Here is an 18,075-nt window from a genome sequence, read left to right on the forward strand (position 1 = left end):
TTTTGGTACTCTCTGCTGTGGAGATCTCCTTCTCCCCTATGGGAGTTGTGAGTATGGTTTTTTTTGTTTTTAGGTATGAAAAATTGTTCTCATTGGTTGAAGTTCGAGATTCAACATGAAGGTATTGAAATCTCAGATGCGGTAAACATGGCTCGATCAAGATTGTTCTTCCCAAACTATGTCAGAATGATAGACTTCCTCATCAATAGCTGTTTGATTCAGCAAATACAAGGGGGTTGCATTGTATTGCTCGATTTAGTTCATTGTAGTTTTTTCGAAGACGAATTTGATTTAACCTTGTTGGATTTGTATCTTGTTTTTCTTTAATATCTATTGTAGATGTCATTTGACCTTCAGTTAATGAAATTTCTCTTTTAAAAAAATTAAAAAATAAAATAAAGTATAACTTGACACAACAGACTAAAATGAAAAGTGAATAGAACTTCACATAACGGGGAAGTAATTGACAAATATAGTAAGAATGTCTGCTAGCATTGAGAAAGCAAACCGTTGCCCATTCAATTAATGCCCTCTAATGGGCTCGGAGTAAAATTCGAAGTCCCCTATGCCGATTCTCGTAATATGGGGTAGCACAATTTTAGATGTTCACTATTATATTTATTGGTATGAGAAGAAAGGTTCTCTACATGCATACTCTGCAGTTTGCACACCGCAGCACGGATTGCTCCAACATTCCCTTTTTAAGAAGATTTAGTGACCTCAACAATGGCGTTTGCCAAGTATTCAACATTCTTTGTGGTAACACCAGCCATACTGCAACGTGAGACGATGACATAAGATAGAGCTTACTAAATTACCGAAGTAACTAAGATAGTTGGCAAGAACTACTGTAAAGCACTATTACCTGATACGGCCATTTCTGGTCATATATATATGGAATTCACTTCTCAGACGATCAACCTGCTCCGGTGTCAACCCACTATAGCAGAACATACCAATCTGCTCATGAAAACCAGAGGATACAGAATATATGAGACATAGGAAAAAAGATTGATTGCAGATATATAGGCTGTCAATTTTGCTAATTTTAATTTATAGCTTCCTCTACCTGTTTCGTGATGTGTTCCCATGATAAAGATGATCCCAACTTTTCAATATTCTCACGTAGAGTTGTTCTCATTCCAATAATGCGATCTGCCATGACCTGAAATTTATTTCATTCAAATTATTCAGTTGCAAAACAAGCCATTGAATGCATGATAAAGGAAAAAACCAAACTGAACTGTGGACAATCAAACAAGTATAGACAGTTGGACTTAAGTAAGAAAACGTGCAAGAAATAATAGCCTGAACTATGAACTATGTAAATAAAAAAAATTGGTGATGCAAAACTCATGAAATTTAGTCGGAAATTCTGGCATCTAAGTCACTAATATGAGTGAAGAAGGAACTTTCTAATGATACCCTAAAAAACATTCACTTAGGAATGCTATATTTTCATTCTTTCCCATACTTGAGAAGTTCAACATCACCAAGCCTAAACAAAAGGAGGTCCAAGACACACCATGTGTCATGTTGAGATTCTCCTTCTATGTGTTACCGAGCTCTAAACTTCTAACATCGTTAGAAATTAAACATTTATGAATACAACCAACAGCTCAGACAATATACGAGACATTTTCTCATAGGAAAAGCAGTCATAATAAGCCCTATTTGCAAGTGAATTTGATGACTGATTTAATTAGTTTTCAACCAGACACCACTTCCTTCCTGAGCCAAGATTTTCTTCTGTACTGGTTTAAATAACCCAATTCAGCAATTCTCCACCCAATCCACCCCTCACAATGAGTTTTCAGCAAAAGAACTGGCCATGACCCAATTTGTCAGTTCCTACCTTCGCTACTAAGGGTAGTTCTTTTCACCTTATTTTCAGTCCATACTCCTTATAAAAAAAATATAAGTTCAGATAAGGACTAGTCCACGAAGGCATAGTTCAAAAAAGTTTAGATAAGCAAAAATAAGGTTTGTCGCACTCACATATAAGTTTTGCTACAACGACAATAAATTCAGATAAGCAAATATAAGTTGAAAAGAATGGACTTCAAGTAGATCAAACTAAATCTCATTCTTCACAATATAATCCTTAATGGCTTATTCTGCACGTACATGTTCTCTCATACCGCGCACTAATACTTCAATCCATCCTAATTTTTAAAACATACAAATGTGACTTGTCTTGCAGGCCAGTAAAAATTATTACGAAATGTGTGAACCACAAGGCTAGGAACTACATACCTTAACTTCCTTGAGCCATAGGCTCTTTAGATCTGGGTCACTAAGGATAATTGAAACAAGAAGTGCACCATGAACCGGAGGGTTGCTGTACATAGGTCTTGCAATCTGCTGTAATCGAGTTTTAACAGCCACAGCTTGTTTTTCATCTTCACAAAGCACACTGCAAGATTAAAATTGGACAGCACATCACTGGTGGAGAAAGATGTTGATATACAGGTCACATGGTACAGCTCAGATGTAAAGACCACCAAAAGGAGCAAGGCATCAAGCTAGGTGCTTGCCCAGTTTTCAATATTCTATTTATGCACATGCACAACCTAACAATTCAAATGTCTTCTCTCTTTTTCTAGAAATAAAGAAAGGGAAAATATTACATGTAACCCCTTGAGATTCTTTTGCCATTCTATTTGGTAGACAAATATAATTGAATACTCATACCCTACTATTTTATAAGTTATATACAGTGACCTGCTAGAGCTTTCACTTACTTCGCTGTTTAAGAGCTTATGTGGATTTATTTATTTTATATGTACAAGGGATTTTAAATACAACAATGCCCCCTTAAGGCCATAACCTCCCCACCCCCTCTTCCCCCAATTTTTCTCTAATAACTTCTCCTCAAATGTGATTAGAGAGCATTCTTAAAAAGGAAACCTCTCAAAAGCTAGTTAATTTACTCTATCTCACTTCCTTTCCTCTACCATGGAAGCTTCATCTCTTTCCTTCACTAGTCTCCATTAGTATCGTCTTCATCTATTAAATACATTGCCAACATAACCCTCTTCTCTAAAACAAACTTTAGAACTTTGCTCCATTATCTAGATTGACATCATTATGGGCTAAAAATAGACTTACTTTACCTTCTCATTTTGTTGGTAGCCATAACAGTGTCCTCTTATCAAGCCACCACTAGGGGTGTAAGTGGATTGGACTTTGCCATATTCAAATCCAGTCCAAAGTTTTTTGGACTCGAGAAATTGAGTCCAAGTCTGATCCAAATTTTTTTTGAGTCCAGACCAGTCTAGTCCGATAATTTTTTCTTGAGTCCGAATCCAATCCAATCCAGTCCAGTCTGATTCTTATATTATCTTTTCTCCTGATTTAGATTCAATGATCACAATGTTTTCTCATAATTGAATTTGAAAAGAATTAAACTCATTATACCAATTCCATAGAATAAGAAACATACATATTTTATATTATATTACATTATATATATATATATATATATATATATATATATATATATATATATATATATATATTATATATATATATATATATATATATATATTCTTGTATTGGACTGGACTTATAGGACTCCAAAGGGGTGATTCCAAATCCAGTCCAAGAAATGTTTGGCCTGGTCCAGTCCAAAAATATTTCAGTCCAGTCCAATCCGACTGGATTGGACTGGACTCTTGGATTTTTCGCAGTCTGCTTACACCCCTAGCTACCACCCCCAAAGTAATGCTTGACCACTTGTTTCAACCAATGGATTCTTGATTTTTCCTCCTAAAATTTGTATTTTCAATACTAACTCCAAGCCATCGCCTCTCCCCTTCTCTCTTTCCCATCTCAATCCCACTCACAAACAGATATGAAATCTCACGAAAAATAATCTCAAGGATTCGATTATAATCAGCAAGGTAGCACTAATACAGATGCGGATACGGGTACGGGATGGAAAACGACAAAATCAAATTTCCAAAAACGAGTACAGCTTGGATATGGCCAAAAAAAAATTATTTAATGAATAATATCTACAGTGTGACTTCAAAGTCATTTCTTCTTCTTCTGTTGGGAAGTTCCATATGGTACACTTAGCTTTCAAAGTTTCTAGACTTTGATGTCCTTTCTCTCTTTTCTTTCTCCACTTTCTAGTTCGGTGTTTCTCCCTAGTATCACATAATTCGTTATTCCAGTTCGCGGTTCACCTAATGGGGAAAAAATAGGCGAACACCGACCATAATTCGCTTTTTTGCGTCACAGTTCGCGGGGAGATTAGGGAATTATGTGACACTGTTTCTCCATTGTCTATTTCTTTCCACTATTTCCCCATATTTAAGAGGTTCCGAAAAAACAGAGCACGAAGATTATCCATGATCCAAAACTTCCTCATCAACCCTTAACTTTCATCTCTTGTTCACAATCCAACGAGAATCCCAGAAAACCCATCAACCGAGTTAGACTTTGGCACGACAGCTGCGCAAATCACAAAAATAAGTTTAGAATCATATGCCTAACCTCTGCTGCATGCCTGCATTACATCCAAACAATCAGCATTCAACTGCCTCTCCCCTAATTTCACCTTTGAAGTTCGAAAATCGCCTATTGAATCTATAAACCTCAACTATCCGTATTCTCCAAACCCCTACCTTTCCATGTACCTCTTGCCCATTAACAAACCCCCTCTTAATTGATGGAGAACAAAATATCCCTCTGTCGACCAAAGAATTATCCATCTGGTTTTTTCTTTTGTTTCACGGTCTCCAAAACACCTTTGACCTATGGTATATCTAATTACGTCTTATTTAGATTTTCAACAAATTAATATGTTTTTTTTTGACAGGTTCAAAAAGTTAATATGTAGAAAATCCCATTTAAACGAATCTCACAAAGTCCCATATTATTGTAGTTCAAAAATCACCTAAACAATCTGTAAACCTCAGAAAACTACTACCTAGATTCTCCAAACCCCTACCTCTCCATGTACAGTAATGGTGGTTTAGAAATGTTTACAGGCCATCCTTATTCAGTACGAGCATGTAATGTAAGGAAGAGGGCCCACTGAATTAAAATCAATTTTTTCTTATATTAAAATCAGTCATGGGCCTACCGATTTTAGGTCCATCCAGTTTTCATATGCTATCCATTTCATTTATGAGATAACCTTTTTACTACTTGGGCTTATTCACTGTGGGCCTGCTTACAAAACCAACAACTCCATTATTGAATTCATTTTCCAACCCGAGCTACTCTCACCACCCTAACACAAACTTTCGACTCTCACTTTTCAACTCTTATTCCTACAACCTCCACCCAGTTCCTAAACCACCATTTTCCCAACATTGAGCTTACTGCCTCGCCACTACAGCTCCACCCACTCAAGGGCAACAGTTTACTAAAGGTAGCATCAACCAGCATTGTGGGGGCTGACAATCCAGTGCCAAGTACTATCCACCTTGTGGACAAGGTGGAAGTTTGGGTGGCTGGTAATGTGCTGAATTGACCTAAGGTAGAGGGGTAATATGGGTAATGCATAATTAGTTAGTAATTACTCCCTCCGGTCTTTATTAGTTTACCCCTTTCTTTTGCACACAGTTTTAGGAGAAATAATGTTGTGGGCCATAGAAAGAAAAAGAAACTATTATTTTACATTAAAGTTGAATGTATGTGTGATAAAAAGTTAGTGGACCCATTCCAAAAATAGAAACAAAAGAAAGGGATAAACTAATAAGGGACATCTAAAAAATAAATACGGGTAAACTAATAAAGACCGGAGGGAGTAGTTAGTAATTAGTAGTAACTTGAAAAATAAGATAAAAAGTGAGTGAGGGATGAAATGCTATAAATAGAGGCGTAGGGATAAAGGGTAGGGAAAAATATTGTTAAGGATTTAGTTTGTTCTTGGGAGAGAAACAAGCCTCTCGAAAGCTTGTTATTATCTTTGTTTCGGTGTCAAATTCCATATCATCAATCAAAGAACAGTTTTCCTTCTTAATCTTCTTCTTTGATCTATTTTACGATATTAGTTCATTACAGGTACATCTTGCCTACTTAAAACCCATTTGGTTTTTTACTTTTAATTAAAAGGTCTCCGAAACATCTTGACCTATGGCATATGTTATGGACTGACCCAAGGAAAGGATCCCACATCGACCGTATGGGAGGTTGGTGTGTGGTTTATATAGGACAATGGGCTCTCCTCCTCTTGAGCTAACTTTTGGGAAGTGCATTCCTATTGTCCTATATCAAATGGTATCAGAGCAAAACCTCGGAGTGGTGGCCTGGAACCAGCCAGCCATGACCAACGAGGACGTTGGTCCTTATGGGGGGACGAATGTTATGGACTGACCCAGGAAAAGGATCCCACATCGACCGTATGGGAGGTTGGTGTGTGGTTTATATAGGACAATGGGCTCTCCTCCTCTTAAGCTAGCTTTTGGGAAGTGCATTCCTATTGTCCTATATCAAATGGTATCAGAGACCTGTCCGTGCAAAAATGGAGACACTATTTGCTGGGCAGGCACTTCATAATACACACAGATCAGCAAAGCCTGAGGTACTTGTTGAATCAGCGAGAGGTAGGACCCGAATATCAGAAATGGGTGGGCAAGCTTATGGGTTTTAACTTCGACATCAAATACAAAACCGGGGCCAGTAACAGAGTGGCTGATGCTCTGTCTCGTCGAGATGAAGGTCAGTTAGAGTGTAAATCCCTCAGCACGTCGCATTCTCCCCATTGGAAGGAATTCCACCTGGCTATACAACAAGACCAGGAGCTGCAAGCTCTTACCAAGTCAGTCTTGGCAGGGGACACACTCTTTCAAGGATTTTCAAGGACACACTCTTCCCAGCACATTGATGCAGGAATATCATGCTACTCCTATAGGCGGGCACTCGGGAGTTTATAAAACATATCAGAGAATTGCTTCGGAATGATTTTGGAAGGGAATGAAGAAGGACATTACCTCCTTTGTTCAGAACTGTCACATATGTCAACAGAACAAGACTTCTACCCTCAAACCGGCTGGATTGTTGCAGCCCCTTCCTATTCCCCACCTCATTTGGGCCGATATTTCCAAGGATTTTGTGGAGGGCCTTCCCAAGTCTAAGGGGCTTGACACTATACTAGTTGTCATTGATAGGCTTACTAAGAATGGCCACTTCATAAGGCTGAAGCACCCGTTCACAGCTGCCTCTGTAGCTTCAGCATTCGTTAAAAAAATTGTGCGTTTGCACGATTTTCCCGCCACTATAGTCTCTGACACAGACAAAGTCTTCCTTAGCTTATTTTGGAAGGAATTGTTTAAACTTGAGGGTACAGCACTCCATCGAAGCACTCCATCGAAGTACAGCCTATCACCCCCAATCTGATGGCCAAACAGAAGTGGTCAACAAATCTTTAGAAGCCTACCTCATATGCTTCATTGGGGGAAAACCCACCACTTGGGCTACTTGGCTTCCATGGGCTGAATATTGGTACAACACTTCCCCTCATGCTTCTACTCAGTGTACCCCCTTCAAGGCGGTTTATGGCCGGGATCCCCCTCCTTTATTCCGGTTTGAGCAAGGGAGCACTTCAGTTATTTCACTAGAATAGCAGTGGAGCGAGATGCGACCTTGGATGAACTGAAGTTCCATCTCCTGTCAGCAAAAAATTGCATGAGGCTCCAAGAGAATAAGCACAGGCGTGAGGTGGCATTTGATGTGGGTGATCTGGTTTACCTTAAACTCCAGCCTTACAGACAAAAATCTTTAGCCAAAAAAACCAATGAAAAACTCTCCCCCAGATTCTATGGCCCTTTCTCCGTGGTTAAGAAGGTTGGTTATGTGGCTTACCAGCTTGACTTACCCCCCACAGCCAAAATTCACCCAGTTTTTCATGTCTCATTACTCAAAAAAGTTGTGGGACAACCTCACATCTCCCCCACTCTCCCTCCCCAACTCAGTGCAGACATGGTCCTCGAAGCCACACCAGAAGTTGTTCTAGGCCTTAGGTCTAGTCACCAATCACCTACCCAAGCCACTGAGGTCTTCATTAAATGGCTTCACTTGCCCACCTTTGAAGCTACCTGGGAGGACATCCCCCTTTTCCAGGCACGTTTCCCTGCTTTCCACCTTGAGGACAAGGTGCTTAATTGGCCCGGGGGTATTGCTAAGCCCAGCTCCCACCCACAGATAATTTACACATATGCACGAAGGAGGAGAGGAAAGAAGGGTCCAGAAGCATCCACAGGAGAGGGGACAGTTGGCAATAGGAGAGTGGAGAATGGCAACCGTGACATGGAGGAGGGAATCATATAGTTCCTGACATCATAACAGAAATTAGTTATGAATCCTAGTGAGAGAAAGTCATGAGAGAAAGGTACATGTGTAAATATATAAATAGAGGTCTCACCCAAAAAGGGAGGTATCCAGAAATTAGACAAGAAGAGTGATGTAATGGAAGAGATCCTTACCTCTCGAAAGCAAGGGGTATTAGGAGGAGATTACTCAAATCTTGCTTAATACACATCTATCTTGCTGTTGTGATAATTTTGTTGCTTTTATTTTATTGTTATCTAGCTGAGACCCCCTAGTTCTTAGCAGCATACTAGCAGATTATGCACGCGATGCGTGCTTTAATTTTTTTATTTTTTCAAATATAAATTCTAACCTTTTTGGCCATAAACAGGGGTGAAATTTTGTAGGTTAGCCTCTATCACTTAACCCTTCTTTTATTAATATTCTTTTTACTTATTCTTTATTCTAAGTTTTTAAAATTAAATCTGATGAACGATGAAAGAATGTTAAGTGAATTTATTTAGGATTTTTTATATTAAATTAAGATAGTCTTTTGTGTTGAATAAATCATTTCACTTTATTAATTGATTGAATTTTATGTTTTGATGTAATACTTGATTGTATTCGTAAATTATTTAGGATTTTTTATATTAAATTAAGATAGTCTTTTGTGTTAAATAAATCATTTCACTTTATCAATTGATTGAATTTTATGTTTTGATGTAATACTTGATTGTATTCGTGAATTGATTGATAAGATATTTGATTGATGTAATATTCATTTTTACTTTTTTCATCATAAATGTACTAAATCTTATAATCAATGTTTCTTTTTTTGTTCCATTATAACTTAATTGCCTTAAATATTTAAGTTGATTATATAATATTATATTTGAGATTGACTTTGTTTTTCCCTTGCTTTGGTAGTAATTGATTTACTAATGGGCAGTTAAGTAAATTTATAAGGGGAGACTATAGCTTCCCCCTTCCCTTTAATGGAGATTTGGTTACGTCTTATTTAAATTTCAAAAAGTTAATATATTAGAAATTAAATGAATCTCGCAAAGCTCCATATTATTATGTTTTTTCTTATATATTAGTGAATGTATTTGGTCAAAGTTTTATTGAACTCTAATTTCGTAAAAAGCAAATGGGTAAATATGTTAGGGAGTATTACTTTATCCTATGTCCTAATGTTATTGTATTCTCTATCACCAATTTCATTATGCCATCTATTTTTACAGTCCACTACAGCTAAATGCCTAAATCAGCACTCTTACACTCGTGTCAAATACCTTTCTCATCCACAAACCTACTTATGTTAAAATTAAGAGTTTGTCTTGTGAGAGACCGCCTACTTTTAAATTAAAATTAGGCAATAATAAGCCCAATATTAAAAAGAGAATAAACCCAATAATGACTAGGTTAATTTCTTTCGGTGACTCGTTTGATCCATTTAGTGACTAGGTCTACTTTTATATTAAAATTAGACCGTCTTTTTTAATAATTTTTGTACAATTAAACCCTTACTTGAATCTAAAAGAGATCTTGAGAAGATTAGTTGCCAGTTATAATGGGTAATGTATGTAGTGGGAATCAATAACGAAAAACTTGGAAAGCGGAAATTCCAAGAGAGACAATTAAAGAAAGAGACACAGAGGAGAAGATGATAGAATAAAAGAAAGAGACCAACAAAACGTTGGTATGAGACAAACTAATGAATAATAATGTGATCAATAGACTGCTTCAAAGTAGCTCTTAGCAGAGTACCAGAAGTAATCAACACTCTTACATCAAGCTCCCTAGGTCTTTAGCATTTCAACCATGAACATGGTTAGCGTATCAATATTATGTGATCACCGATAATAATTAAGGTTGTTCATTCGGATTATCCGATGCAATCTGAAATTTCGGATTCGTAGAATTGTGATCCAGTTCCGGATGTCGGATATCCGAAATTTTCGGATCTGATTTTTGGATTATCATCCCCGTTTTACTTGAAACTCAACAATTTTTTTCTTTGTTTGAACTACAACAACTACCAATTCATCCAATAGTACAACTTCATACACCTTTTGCAGCTACCATCAATCAAAATATCAAGTTCTATCAATCTCTTTTTGCATAGATCTTGAAAATTAATCTAACTAATGAAAAGAAATCGACCAATAAACATTATTTTTTTCAAATGAAGAAGAGGAAGAGAGAGGAAATGCTTCGACGGTGGCCGGTGGCCTGGTGGTGCTCGACGAGAGTAAGAATGCTGCGAGGAGGAAGAACAGGTGGAGTGGTGGTGGCTCGCAGCAACGGTGGTGTTGGCTCGAAGAGAAAGAGTTTGTGAGTGCCTACTTGTGGTCGGTGGGCTGGCTGTGGTGGTGGCGCAAAGAGGAAAGGCTGGGCAACTGGTGGCACGGGGTGGGAAACTTGGTTGAGAGTCGTAGATGGATTATAGGTCACTGACTTTATGAGTCCGAAGTTCTCCTCAAAAAACCAAGAAATTTTTATTTCATGAAATTCTCGGATATTTCGGAAATCCGAAATACAAATATTTCGATCCATATCCAATGCAAAATCCAAAACTTCAAAACTCGGATCGGATCGGATTTTTTTTGACAGCCCTAATCATCATCATCATAAAGACAACTTCAATCAATATCAAATTCACCGGTTCTTCATGCTGTAACAATTAAATTGTATGCGGTGCATTAACGTTGAAGTTTTAAACCATAAAGTGTCATAATAAGCTTTCTTTGTGACTGATTACCCATGAAGCATGGGTAGTTCCGAGGAGTGTCATTTCCCATACCGGTGACCGGTACAGGACGAATACGTCGGAAAAACGTCTCCTTTACGACTCTTGAAAGGTGGGGACGGCTAGGGAGGTTTATGAGGACGCTTTGGGGACGAATCTTGAAGCTTTTAGATGTACCCTTCCATCTGCTTCTTCCTCTCTTTTTCTCATATCTAGGGTTCGTGACCCTAAATATAAAAATTCAAGCACTAAACATAGATGAAAGAGGGTCTCGATAAGGGATTGAAGTCGTCGTTGAGAAGCGGCCTAGTTTATGGAGTTGCAAGAAGTTTCTGCGCGGTGGCCTATTAAGCACGTGAAAGAGGACTAGTGGAGTACGAGTGTACACCACCTTATAAAAAAAAAAATAAAGATGTAGTGCTTGTTGTACACCAACCAACTTAATTACTGGCCATAACAACACAAAACTAAGTTAGGGTCTGTTCATTATCGTTTTTTGTTTTCAATTTCAATTTTTAGAAAATTAAAAACCAAAAACAAGAAACCAGAAAAAGTGGTTTTTACTTTATAGTTGTCAATTTTCAAAATCATCATGTTCCCAATAAATTTGACTAATTTTTTATTCATTATAGGACATATATCATATGACTTTGAAAATCAAAAAACCAAAAAACAGAAAACCACAGTATTACCAAACGGGCCCTTAACTAACCGTTTATATTTTTACAAGACTTTTTTTTAATTATTAGTTTATATTTTTACATGTATGTCGTTTAATATATTTCTACACAAATTATATGGAGATTATATCTATTAAAAATCTAAGGTAATATTATTCATTAAATAATTTTTTTTGGCCATATCCAAGTTGTACCTGTTTTTGGAAATCATGATTTTATCTTTTTTAGGACCTCTTAAATATGGGGAAATAGTGAAGAAAGAAATAGAGAAGGAAGAAACCAATGATACCCGGTTGGCGGTACGGTGCTCCGACCGGCGACCCAGATCGGACATTCCCAATCACGGGACGAACGCGTTCCAGATCGCTAGGGGTCGCAAACCACTTCATGCATCCAAGCGAACCCTTTTGGCCGGAGAGATTGAAGCGGTGTCACATAGTTCGCTCACCCACCCCGCGAATCATGATTCAGTTCACTAATGTAGAAAGAAGAGGGAAGAATGGAAGATGAAGAAACGCCGTATTAATGTGAACTGAAGTTCATGATCGAATTTTGAGTTTTAATTTTTTTTTTATAATCAGAAAAAAGGAGATAGAGAGAGAGAGATAGAATCATAAAAAGGCAGGAAAAAGAGAAAGGGGGTGCTTTGCTTTATTAAATCGCATGGTATGTCAGAGGTGGGTTTGGTCAAATGAGTTGTTTCTTATGTTTAAATATAAAAAAAATAGTATGTGGTAGTTGCGAGTTGGTAAACTAATAAGTTACTTTTTCATATATTAAACTTATAAATAATAGTGGGGTTATTTTTAAGGGTGGTTTTGTTTTGGGAAAGAATGAACATTTTTATACGGGTACTTTTTGGGGGAGTGGACTTGGCCTTATTACTCTTGACTCTGTTATTAAATCCTAATTACTCCTATTAACTTCCCTATGCAGTATTTCAGTTTGTATTTTGAAATTTGATGAAGTTATGAAATATAAACATATGCTTGAAATATGTTAACTTATGATATTCTCATTTTGCCAAATTAATTTCATTTAAAAAAATTATGATAAAAAAGTATTCATCTTACCCGATACACCACCCATTGTACCCAATACACCCATAGGTAGCATACCCCGAACATGTTCCCGTTCCCCGAATCGAACTGAATTCCGTACTAGGTATCATTGGGAGAAACACACAACTATAAAGTGGAGAAAGAAAAAAGAGAAAGGACATCAAAGTCTAGAAACTTTGAAAGCTGAGTGTACCATATAGAACTCCCCAACAGAAGAAGTGACTGTGAAGTCACAATGTTGATATTTTTCGAAATGCCTCGGTTTTACATGAACCTTAATCTTTTTTATCCATCAAATAGAATTTTTGGAGAAAGAGGCTATCACTATGGCTTTCTCATAAAATAGAAGCCAAAAGCTAAACCTTAAGCAACTTGAGCCAAAAAGCACAGAACCAATGATGCCTTGTACGGAATTCGGTTCGATTCGGAGAACGGGAGCGGGTACAGGGTACGCTACCTATGGGTGTATTGGGTACAATGGGTGGTGTATCGGGTATGATGGGTATTTTTTTATCATAATTTTTTTAAATGAAATTAATTTGGCAAAATGAGAATATCACAAATTAACATATTTTAAGCATATGTTTATATTTCATAACTTCATCAAAATACAAACTAAAATATTACATAGGGAAATTAATAGGAGTAATTAGGATTTAATGACAGCTTCAAGACTAATAAGGTCAAATCCAGTTCCCCAAAAAGTACCCGTATAAAAACAAAAAAAACACCTCTAAAAATAACCCCACTATTATTTATTAGTTTAATATATGAAAATGTAACTTATTAGTCTACCAACTAGCAACTACAACCTACTATTATTTTATTTAAACATAAGAAACACCTCATTTGACCAACCCTACCACTAACATATCAATGTGATTTAACACATTTAATAAAGCAGAACACCCCTCTCTCTCTCTCTCTCTCTCTCTCTCTTTCCTCCCTTTTTCTGATTCTAACTCTCTCTCTCTCCTTTTTTCTGATTTTAAAAATAATTAGAACTCAAAATTCGATGATGAATATCAGTTCACATTAGCTATGGTGTTTCTTCATCTTCCATTCTTTCCTCTTCTTCATTCTACATTAGGGAACTGAATCATGATTCGCGGCGTGGGTGAGCGAACTATGTGACACCGCTTCTATCTCTCCGGCCAAAAGGGTTCGCTTGGATGCACGAACTGGTTCGCGACCCTAAGCGATCTGGAAATATTTCGTCTTGTGATTGGGAACGTCCGACCTGGGTCGCCGGTCGTAGCACCGTACCGCGAACCGGGTATCATTGCACGGAATGGACAAGGGTCGTACTGATTATCTAACCACAAAAAAACAAGTTTTATGATTGATCAAGTAGAATCAAGTCTAATAAGTTCATTTCAAATAAGAGGAACATTCCCTTACCCTCTTAACCTATCACACTTTTGACTATAAGTGACTAATACGAAAAGCTATACAGCACAACATAGAGAAGAACAAATAGAAAGAATAAATAAACAGAATACATAAAATTACCTAAGACAGCCTACTCTCTGACCATAAAGTCCCATATTTTTTGCAAAGGACTGGGAAATTCCAAGTAAATGACCATCTTGGAGAAAAATCCTGATGGCCCTTGCATCTCTTTCTGGGTCACCACTAGCAAAACCTTGATAGGCCATGTCAAAGAAGGGGTAATGCTCTTTGTCCTGGAGATGAAGCACAATAAAAATAATAATGCATCAATTAGAGAAAGTAATTATAGTAATACTATTACATACACAAAGAAAAGAGTAATATCAGTGAAATTCTTGCCTTCAACAGTTGTGAAATCTCTTTCCAGTGTTCCTCTGTAGGATCAACCCCTGTAGGATTGTGAGCACATGCATGGAGCAGGAAGAACGATCCTTTTGGAGCATTCTGATAAGTCAGAGGAAAAGGAAAGAGAGGTTAGCATTTAGCAATATTTTTGAGAAGAATGAATGACAGCCGTGGCCTCATATACCTTAATGTCATCCATCATTGCAGAGAAATCCAATCCTCTTGATTCTGGGTGATAATAACGATATGTTTTTTGTGAGACATGTGCATCCCTCCAGATGTTATGATGGCTGATCAAGTATAGAAGAATATATGCAAGTATGTAACTATGATCTGATGATGAAAAACAACTAAAACATACAGTTTTTTTTTGGGGAGAGGGGGGACTCACTTGGCCCAGGTTGGAACAGGAATATAGATTTCAGATTCAGGCTGATAACGCTTTTGAAAGTCGGCAAAAAGTCGACATGCACCAGTACCAGAGAGCGCCTGTACTGCTGCAATCCTGTTATCTTTGATTAATTCGGAATTTTCACCATAAGCAAGCTTCAATGTTTCCTCAACCATGTGGTTACTGCCACCCATAGGAAGATATTCCCTATCAAACACAAAAATGTAGAGTGAATTTTTGTACTCAGCATTAGAGTTAGTCACCTCCACCCATTCCCCTGAAACTTCTATATTAATCAAACTACTTATTCTTCGTTGCAATACTTAGTCACAACTTTCATTGGACCAAAGTCTTCTGCTGTACCTCACACAACATAATCACACACCCTTTGTGTATAACATAAATGGAGTATTCTCTCCAGCCCTTAAAACAAAGCCATGTTGATTTTTAAACAAAATATCAAAGATATCTAGATAAAAAGGGACAAATTTGCCCATATTAAAGGTATCCCTCCCAACTCCTGTGATGTTTTGCTTATGAATTTTGGAGGAAAATAAAGTACGGTATCGGAAGATAACAGATTCCACTAGTCTAGAACCTGACAGAGGCCCTGTTCATTTCACCTGTTTCTACAGAGATGTAATTATTTATACGGATTATAACTTATTTCTACTGATTCTAACGTATCTTTAGTGACCAATTAGAACTGATTCAAACATAGTGGAGAAGATTTTTGATGATTCTCTACTAACACACTTCACTAGATTTCACAAACTGAAACTCGATTGTATCGATTGAAACTGACGTTTGCTGATCAAAACTGATTTTAACTGAACATTATTTTATATGTTGAAGTGAACCGATAACAAAACTCAACCCAGATTTTAAAAGAAATTAAAGTCCCAAAAGCTTAAATTAAATTCACAAACTTAGCATCACAAAATTAGCTCCACTGTCGAATTCAACAACAACCAAATGAGCTGCAAGATCATCTACTAACTCTGCTCGAAATAGGAGCAAAGTAGATTTACACTACAATTTCACAGCAAATAATAATTGATATTAATCTTAGACGTAACAACAAAAATGAGCACTTACAGTTTAAATTACCAGCAATTCTGGCTTCAGCTTCTCGACACAATCCAATACAACAGGTTCCCATCATCATCACGATATGCACCCTTAAAATCATTAAAAACCAAAAAAGAAAAATTAAAACAATGGAACTATCTCACAATCTGTTTCAAAGATATGAACAAATTAACCATGAATGACACTCCCTCTTTCTATATTTCTTTGCTACATTTGTTTTTGTAGGAAAGGAAACTATCAACTTTGACGATTATTTCGTTTTAAATTTTTTTGCCAAATGCAGCCTTCAAAGTGGTCATTTTATTAATTGCAGTCTTTTCATTTCAATCTCTTCAATTGAAGATTCAAATAAACCAAACACTTTTAAATTGCAGCTTAAAATGCATGAAGATAGGTTCCATTTGAGATGCAACTTGGAAGTGTTTGATTTATTTGAGGCTGCAACTGAAGAGATTGAAATGAGAGATCTGCAAGTAGCCATTTAAATGGCATTTGGCAAAAAAAAACTCTTAGTGTTTTTCTCAAAAGTAAAAATATAAACATGTGTTGTCTTGTTAGATTGATTGTATACTATCAAATTTTTAATATTACACGGAACAAAAGATATTAAGGCTTAGAATAATGTCTTATAAACTTAGCAAATAACAATGTAGCAAGTAAATAAAGATAGAAAAAGTACTTTACAAAACAAGGAAACTAATATTGGCAACCCTTCCTAATTACGGCCACATATAACTGGAAATACGAAGCAATAACTAAGCAAGTAAGGCACTAATAACATCAATCGACTGGTTGATTTTCAATTTAGAAGATATATTCAAGTGCTGCATACATCAAAAACCATATAAACAAATAAAAAGAGTAAAGAGAGAGACATACAACTCCGACATTAACTTTGTTTGGAGAAGGATCGGCCAAGAAAGCTTCGGAGACACCGAGGATAGGGTCTTTAGGTGCCGGATCAACATGGCCCCACCATGAAGAAGCACAACGAGCTCCAAACGGCGTCGTTTTGCTGCCTGCTATTCTTCTTGCTAGCAGCGCCGCCATTTCTGCGTAAATTCTAAGGTTTTAGAGAGAGAAGTGCGATGTATGCGGCAGAGGAGAGAGAGAGAGAGAATGGGTGACAAAATTCGTATTGACTTTGTTTCTCTGTTGAGATTTAGCTGTTTGTGGCTGTTCGTCTTTTGTTGTATTGGTAAGTGTGATTCTTTTTATTTTTGTTGCGCAAGTACTAAAACAAACTTAAAATAAGACAACAACGGATCTCAGGTGACGTTCTTCAGCATTCTTTTTCCTTTGTTTCTATTAAGGTTTTTTAGTTTAGAAGCACCTCTAGATTCTAATCACTAATCTAGGGGTCCAATTTTAATTTGGTCTGTTAGAGGTAGAAACCACTTAGTGTAACTTTAAGGTTATATTATGTTAAACTAGCTTCGCGATGACAATTTTAGGTTTAATTATTACTAAGTAGTAAATAAAAAGAAAATGCAAGTTAGTATTTTACGGTTACCTCCATTTTGTGAATAAGATTCTTTGAAATACAATCAAATAGTACTCCTACATTCTGTTCTTTCTTTTGCAGTCATTAACTCTTTGCATTTAAATAGCATTACAGTATTACTCCCTTAGTTAAACTTATCTCTATTGAACAAAAAAAAAAAAATTTGAGTCCATATTATCTCTTACGTTGAATTTCCAATGCAACAATATTATAATTTGGCTAATTTATACTATGATCTACACTTGTATTTGAAACCCATATTATAATTTGGCTAATTTATACTTTAATCCACACTTGTATTTTGAAACCCGAAATTTTGAGTGACGTGTTGTAGCCTGTAGGCACATCCTTCTAGAATTTTAACAAAAAAAATTTCACTACATTTTCCACTACTTGGCAACATCTGTATAATTCCACTACTTTTGCTATTCATTTTCACTCTCCTCTAACTACAAATCTACGAACCATATTTTCAAGGAACCTAGTTCATCAAACTATACACCATACAATAAGAAAATCAGCCTTTTCAAGTA

General features: G+C 36.6%; 1 protein-coding gene across 1 annotated transcript; it reads right to left on the reverse strand.

Moving 5' to 3' along the window:
- Positions 1–421: 421 nt before the first annotated feature.
- On the reverse strand, positions 422–17,243 carry LOC104903410 (aspartate aminotransferase, mitochondrial). The gene is given in 12 exon segments (XM_057392316.1): positions 422–774; positions 866–960; positions 1,070–1,165; positions 2,257–2,416; positions 14,271–14,443; positions 14,550–14,654; positions 14,740–14,845; positions 14,947–15,153; positions 15,346–15,359; positions 16,057–16,103; positions 16,106–16,127; positions 16,918–17,243. Coding segments are annotated over 12 exon segments (1,269 nt in total). The 5' UTR covers positions 17,089–17,243; the 3' UTR covers positions 422–701.
- Positions 17,244–18,075: the final 832 nt, after the last annotated feature.

The sequence above is a fragment of the Beta vulgaris genome, chromosome 9, assembly GCF_026745355.1.
Source record: "Beta vulgaris subsp. vulgaris cultivar EL10 chromosome 9, EL10.2, whole genome shotgun sequence".
NCBI lineage: Eukaryota > Viridiplantae > Streptophyta > Magnoliopsida > Caryophyllales > Amaranthaceae > Beta > Beta vulgaris.